We start from the raw sequence: 7,834 nt of genomic DNA, 5'->3' as shown, positions 1-7,834 counted from the left end.
TAGATTTTTGAGAGGTTACTCAACATAATTTTAAAGGAAAATTAAAGTGACAAAGACGAAATGATAGGAAGGGAAAGCTATACCTATGTAAATTCAATTCTTTTTATATTAATAGAACATTTTCCTTGGAAGAGGATTGGTAGGGAAGAAATTTTTTGTTAAAAAGAAATTTAAACAAATTTTGTCACTATATAATATAGGATTGTTGTTTTTGTCCTCTTTTTTATTATTATATTTTTTATTTTTTTAGTCTTTAATTTTACTCTACCAATCCTAATAAAATTGTAACTTTTTAATATAGAGTTTTATACTAAAACGTTTTCATATTAATCAATGTTATTTAAGAAATATATACTAGACTTGTGTTTTAATGTTTGTTGTGATAAAAAAAAGAAACAAAAAATATAGGAAGTAAAATAAAAAAATTAAGAGATTAAAATGACAAAAATCTTAATTATATTATAGGGACTGGAAATTTATTTAAGAAAAAATAAAGAAGAAAAATTTGTTCAAAAGGTAATTTTGCATAAAACATTACTGCAACGTACGGGTTAGCAAATAACTTCAATACAAAATATAACAGTTAAAGATATATGCCTAAATATCTGCATGCAGTTTGAAAATGAATATTTTAGTTTTTAGAAATTAATTTGTTAATCGTATTTCATTTTTTTTAGATGTTGTTCAAATGAAGATAGACATATTAATATTATATCACTTATTATCAAATTGTTTTTAAGAGTAATTAGGGTATTGTTAGTTTTTAATTTTCTGTTACACTTAAGATCTATATAGAGAGCCTATAAACTAGAAGTATAAAAATTAAATAATTCTCTAAATAATACATTTCCTCGTCTTTTAGAATTATTTTCTGAAAAAAAAACCCTCAAATGAATTATGTTATTTGTGGTCAGAAAACATTCATGATATTTTGGACACATAAATAAACAATAATTGGTCACGAAGCTTTCATATCAACTTGTTTTATTGTATTTCTTTCAGGGTATCTAGCATTTTTGCTTTGACATAATCCCAAAAAGGTCAATTGAGAGAGAAAGAAAAAAGAAGACACAAGTTGAGGTGAAGAGGTATTCCATACGCAAATGGCATTATACCTTGGGACATGATGAGTGGATAATTTTTTCCTTTGGTGGGAGCCATATTACATAATCATCAACTGTAATATGTTGTTGTAATTGAAATCCAAGAAGGCCAGCAATTAGTTAGATCTCATCCTCTCAATTAATATATATGCGTTCTTTGATTCATTATTATTTAAAATAATAATAATTGAGTATGACCCATCTGACGTTGAAACATGTATCAGACCCATCCACTATCATTTTTACGGTATCTCCTGAATGACTCTCCACGTCACTCGCACTAACTTTTCAACGATACATAACAAATATGGATTTTTCCTATTAGCTTCATAGTTGGTCATGACTCGTTATATCAACCTTCTCATAGGAACACAATAATTGTGAAATAATGTCTAAACTCTTAGAACACAGAATCGCCGTATTAAATTAGATGCTGAAATATCCAACCGATAGTATTGGTGATTGTGAGAGAGATGTATATATGTTCAATTCAAATAAGATATGGCACATTAATGATTAAGGATTATGACATGTACATCAGTACATATATGTATGGATAGAGATGAGTAACTTATTTTTAAAACTTTGGGTGAAATGCATATAATAGTATTAATGTTATCTCCACCTGGTAATCATATAGGTGAAAGCCCTAACGTGGTGATTTTTCACTCTTACATGTTTCTAAATGTTGTGCACATATATAGCATCCATTCTTACGTAGCACCTCGTAGGAACATAAATCATTGATTTGCATACGTCATGACTAAGCACTCCTTTTCCATTTGGTTGCTTTGGAAATCAAATATCCCCACTCCCATAAACAAACACAAAAGAATATATATATTCAAGTAATTATACTCGGAATATGTTTCTTTAATTTCTTCTTAATGGATAACGGAATCTGTGGGAATGAAAATTGTAGTTAGAGAATTAGTGCCATGTGGTACTGTGAATACCGGGGCCTCTTTAATTTCTTTAATTTTTTTTTGCTTTTGGGGCCTATAAGAAGGCCATTCCTCATTTTAAAGTATGTCATCCATAAACACACACAAGGCAGAACCAAATAGCTCATTAGTGAGTTTTTGAGTTCGTGTGTCCTTTCTTTGTGTGTTGCAAGGTTACAAGATGGAGGATCAAAATGCATCATCTAATGGATTGGGCAAGGTGTTCCACAAGGTTAAGCCCTACCTTGCTATGATGTCCCTTCAGTTTGGCTACTCCGGAATGTACATCATCACCATGGTTTCTTTCAAGCATGGCATGAGCCATTGGGTACTCTCCGTGTACCGTCATATAGTTGCCACTCTCATCATGGCCCCTTTTGCATTTGTCCTTGAAAGGTGTCTCTCTACTCCTCAAATCTTTTTTTAAAATTTTTGCACGTGTTGAGAAACACGATGAGTATAAAAGAATCATATTTAAGATGTTAAAGTTATAATTGTTAACTTCCAAAAATCATACCTTAAACATAAACGTGAAACCAAACACGGTATCTAGTTGTGTTTGAATTCACGTTGTAACAAATTGAAGTGCTTTAGAAAGTGAGATTGACCTAAAACATACGCACAGTCATGTAAAAATTGTCTATTTTCTCATTTCATTAATATCATGCACAAAATTTTCACATTCATCCCCGTTCTAGCACACAACTTACACGTACACAATGTAAAACTTTTCTTGTTTTATGCCTTTTATATCCATTTTTAACTTTTTTTTCCTTCATTAACTTGAGACAATAAGTGTGCGTTTTGATGCTTCTTTTCTTACAGAAAAATACGGCCAAAGATGACTCTCCCGGTGTTCCTGAGGCTTGCGGCTCTCGGTTTCCTTGAGTAAGGCTCTTCAACTCTCTCCGCACGTATGAAAATATTCGAAGTACTAAATCTTACATTTTGTTTGTTTCTTCTAAGTTCTAAGTCCCTTCATGGGCCCAAGTGAAAAATATTTCAAGTACACATGCATGCATGCTTTTCTAGCTATGCCTATGGTACCTATACGGCTATCCCTTATTCTTTATACAAAAATACTAGTATTAATTATTAATAAACACTAACCACTACCTATGAAAGATACTAGCTAGTAGCTATATTCTTCCTTGTTGGAAAATCCTACCTTTGAGAGAAGAAATGATGAGACTACCGCATGTGTATGATTTCAACCAATTTCCATATACCAAGTTGCTTTTTCAGTTAATAAGAAATAATTAATACTAGTAGTAACATTTAATTTCCATATAATGATTTCTCCACACACATGATGATTGTATTTACGTTTAATTTAGCTTTTGGCTTCCTAATTGGTTCTGTTTTGTCTGTGTTTTATTGAAAACGAAATCGTTAATTAAAGAAATTAATTGAGGAATATTAATTGTATAATCCAAAATATCAGACATTAGAAATGCGAAAACTCGACAATGGTGCTTCATCATATGGGCCCATCATTTCTACTGGACACATCATACCAAGGAAGGAATCCACCACCAAAATGACAAATTAATATAAAATTCTTTACGAGACTCACTTAACGAGAATTTAAACATTTAACATATTTTATTTATAAAAGCTTTTTTTTATCAAGCTTTCCATGAGCATATGATTTTAAGTTTGATTATTTTTTTCTTCATTTTTTTTCTAATAAGAGTTGAATTTCTAGTAGATGTCTGTCTCTAAAGCTTAAGCAATTAAAATAGTTTAATCATGATTATTTCCTTTTATTATTTTAATTAATTATGCAATGGAAAGGATAACAAGTCGGTGGTAACACACTATAGGGCTAAACTTAATGGCTCTGCTGTTACGTTCAACCACAGATGAGAAAAAAAAACTGAGTCCAGGATGATGGAAAGCATCAAAGATATATATATATATATATATATATATATATATATATATATATATATATATATATATATATATATATATATATCACCAGTATCATAACATGAGGCAGATAGAAACTCTGTCTGATAAATTTGGCTTAACAAAAAAAGTAATAAAATAAATAAAAACTGAGAGAGAATACGGCAGATAGAGACATCTCTTTTTGGACAAAGAACCTACCATCTAGTCTAAGTACGAAATAGGAGCATCTTTTGTACTTTGAGATATGACTTTATTCATGAATTTGGTTATGATTTGAATTAAATTCTAATCCTACAATTAATATGGTAAGAAGTTACGGATTACAAATTACTTATATAGTTTTTCTTTCTTTCTTTCTTTTGTTTTCTTTTCTTTCTTTAAAAGAATTTGTGATCTGATAATTTTGTTTGCGATGAAAACAGGCCAGTGCTTGATCAAAACTTGTACAACATGGGAATGAAGAACACCTCAACAACGTTTGCATCGGCCACCGTTAATGTCATGCCAGCCATTACTTTTATAATGGCACTGATTTGCAGGTAAACTTTTCACCACAATAATATTAGTGACAGTTTGTGCGCTTACGCAAAAGAAAAAGGCTAGCTAGTTGCATTCCTATAGCTAGAATCCAAGTACAATAATATGAGGATTTTCTCATTTTAATACTCTTTGCATGCAGTACTTATTCTTGATAGCTATCACCCTTGATTTAACAACTTTTTGTCCTCATTCTAATCTCTTTAATAAAACAGAAAAATAACATTTTAAGAGAGAAAATGTATATTTTTTCTCCCTAAAAATATTACGAATTTTTATTTTATTTTTAATTAAAAATTATATTTAAGTTTTACAATTTAACAAAATTAAAACATATTTTCTAATCTCTAACTAGTATGTAATAAGAGATTAAAATCACATTAAATTTTAATAAATATAAGGACTAAATTAAGATAAATAAAATCTTTGTATATTGAATCTAAAGCTAATTAAAATTCATAATGTTTTGAGTGACAAAAATATATTTATTATAATTTTTTATTATCGAGTCCATTTTAATTAGTGGAACAGCAAAGACTACCAACATCAATTACAAGTGATTTCTTTCACTACGCATCATATTACACTGATAGCTAGACATGACAATGCAAGGTATGGGACCACCCGTTGACAATAAGAGCCACCACAAATTGGTGTCATATTCACATACTTTTAAAGAATATTCATAACATATAACCAATCAAGACTTTGGTGTAATGCAATCCAACGCTAATGTGTGTGGAAGTTGCACTAAGCAACAAAAGAAGAAGAAGAATATCAAGGCATGAATCATGTCTAATCATATTATATTCTTGCAATGTGGCAACCAGGTTAGAGACAGTGAACTTGAGAAAAATACCCAGCGTAGCCAAGGTAGTTGGAACAGCAGTAACAGTCTCAGGAGCTATGGTTATGACTTTGTACAAAGGCCCGGCTCTTCAGTTCATAAAGGGACAAGCAGCAACCCACCATGAAAGTGGCAACAGCACACAACCCTCTGAACAAAACTGGGTGCTTGGCACAGTAGAGCTCATTGCAAGTTGTGGTGGTTGGGCTAGCTTCTTTATCTTGCAAGTATAACACACTATCCCCTTCCTCTTTTACACATGCACATTCTTTTCTTTTCATTGAATTATTTTTAAAAAAATAATTTATATTATATGATATTGTAAAACAATTTAATATTATTATTCAATCACAAATCATCTTATTTGTTAATTTTTATAATAATTAACTTAAAACTCATATTAACTATTATTTTTTATTGATTGAAAATATAAAATAACCTAAAGAATTTTTACACTATTATTTAGATATAATAATTATCTTCAAAATCACGATAGATTCATGGTCAAACTTTTTTTTTTACTCATAAAAATTAAATTATTGTTTTATTTTAATTATGTACAAGATCCAAACAAAAAATAAATAAATAATGTTTATGTACTAATAATGATATTGTGCTTTGTGGATATTTTTAGTCTTTCACTTTGAAGATGTACCCGGCAGAGCTCTCGGTCACAGCTTGGATTTGCTTTTTGGGCATTTTTGAGGGTGCAATTGCGACCCTTATATTTGAACGTGACATGAGCGTGTGGTCAATAGGCATGGACTCAAGGCTCCTTGCTTGTGTTTATTCTGTGAGCATCTTTTCATACTAATCTACCAACCCACCATTTGTTGTTTTTACCTTATACTTAATAGTTATCCTCTCAATCCTAGAGACTAATTAATTAGTTTAATTAAACTAATATGGTGAATTGGTGGTTTAATTGATGGTTCAACTAATTAGCATTCATTTATCAAGAAAATCTAGTTTAATTGATTGAGAGTGCATAAGTTGTTATAAACTTCATACCTGTTCTTATTCCTACCTATAAAAAAAAACTAATTAGCACTCATTTTTCATAACTAGGGTGTGGTATGCTCTGGAATGGCATACTATGTACAAGGAGTTGTGACAAGGGAACGTGGACCCGTGTTTGTTACATCTTTCAGCCCTCTCTGTATGATTATCACTGCTGCATTGGGATCCATTGTCTTGGCTGAGCAAGTTTATATGGGAAGGTATGCAACGTTCAATTAACTGTCTAGTCCATCTCTTAATCAATATAGCCAAATTAAATTAAATATGCCAATTTACTGTGTGTTTTAAATTTATAGTGTAATTGGAGCTATTATCATTGTGAGTGGACTTTACACCGTGGTATGGGGAAAAAGCAAAGACAAACTGAACAACAAAACCAACGAAGGAAACAGTGAGGGCCACGAATTGCCAATTAAGGACGGTACAAAATCAGGATCAGACATTTTTGACAGTATTGAGATCAATGTTCCTTCTGGGGCAGGAAAAAATGTGCTTCTTCCATCAGCAAGAACATAGTCCCTCAAGACTAGCATATGCATAACCGATTTTCCTACTAATTAAAATGATATAAAGAGAGATTTTGTGCAATCTTTCCACATATCTGCCATGGTGGCTACGTTTTGTTATGTACCTTTCTTGTTTTCCTTTGACCTTTTATGTTTTTTTTTTCTTTTTGTTACTAAGGAGGCCTAGGCCCAAAAATCCTTTATATGTTGCCGAAACTTGAGTATGAGTAAAATAACGCCATTAATGCTTGTCTCTATTTTTGTCCTTTCGGTACTCTCTCTCGACATCCCTCTTTTTTTTTGTATTTTTATTTTCTTTGTTACATGTTACTTTCTTGTTTCTTTTTCACATTTTTTTATTAATTTTTTTATAAGACAATTTAGTGTCTCTTTAACCAATCTAATTAGAGCAAGTGAAAAGGGGAATTATTGCATAGTATTTCAGAAATGATCGAGAGTCGGTGCTTATTGGTGAGATAACATTAGAGAATCGCCAAGTGACTATAGTTAATGTACTATGAGAGAAGATATTTATATATATATAGAGAGAGAGAGAGAACACAGGTCTAGGGATTATGTGGGGTTAACAACATATTTCTTCTCTAAATTTCTTGATAACTACTTGGAAATTGATCTATGGAAGATCTTCATCAAAGGGGGAAAAGTGTGGGAAATTTTTCTGGCTAAAAGGAGAGATAAGTGGGGTAACAGATATGGTATTGTGGGATTTAATGGGGTTCAAAATGAAAAATACATGGAGAAACAACGGGATGGAATACGAATTGGCAACATTTAAATGAATGTTAATGTGCCTAAGTACTCTAAGGCATGGGAAAACCATGTGGGAAGATATGGGGGAGCGAAGAGGAAGCAAGATGAAGACAGGGGCAGACAGGTTGGGAGATCTGAGCATCAGGGGACTAGAAGAGTGGCCCAAGGGCGATGAGGTGAAGACACTTA

The 7,834-nt window shown here is 31.4% G+C and overlaps 1 protein-coding gene across 1 annotated transcript; it reads left to right on the top strand.

Moving 5' to 3' along the window:
- Nucleotides 1–1,837: 1,837 nt before the first annotated feature.
- Nucleotides 1,838–7,131, top strand: LOC100808282 (WAT1-related protein At1g44800). Its single transcript, XM_006593529.3, has 7 exons — nucleotides 1,838–2,443; nucleotides 2,873–2,935; nucleotides 4,387–4,503; nucleotides 5,332–5,575; nucleotides 5,983–6,141; nucleotides 6,417–6,568; nucleotides 6,665–7,131. Exons 1-7 carry the CDS (start codon nucleotides 2,229–2,231, stop codon nucleotides 6,882–6,884), a joined length of 1,170 nt encoding a protein of 389 aa, XP_006593592.1. The 5' UTR covers nucleotides 1,838–2,228; the 3' UTR covers nucleotides 6,885–7,131.
- Nucleotides 7,132–7,834: the final 703 nt, after the last annotated feature.

This window comes from Glycine max, chromosome 13 (genome assembly GCF_000004515.6).
Source record: "Glycine max cultivar Williams 82 chromosome 13, Glycine_max_v4.0, whole genome shotgun sequence".
NCBI classification, from domain to species: Eukaryota; Viridiplantae; Streptophyta; class Magnoliopsida; order Fabales; family Fabaceae; genus Glycine; species Glycine max.
The sequence above is the reverse complement of the archived record's forward strand: the minus strand, read 5'-3'. Positions and strand labels throughout refer to the sequence as shown.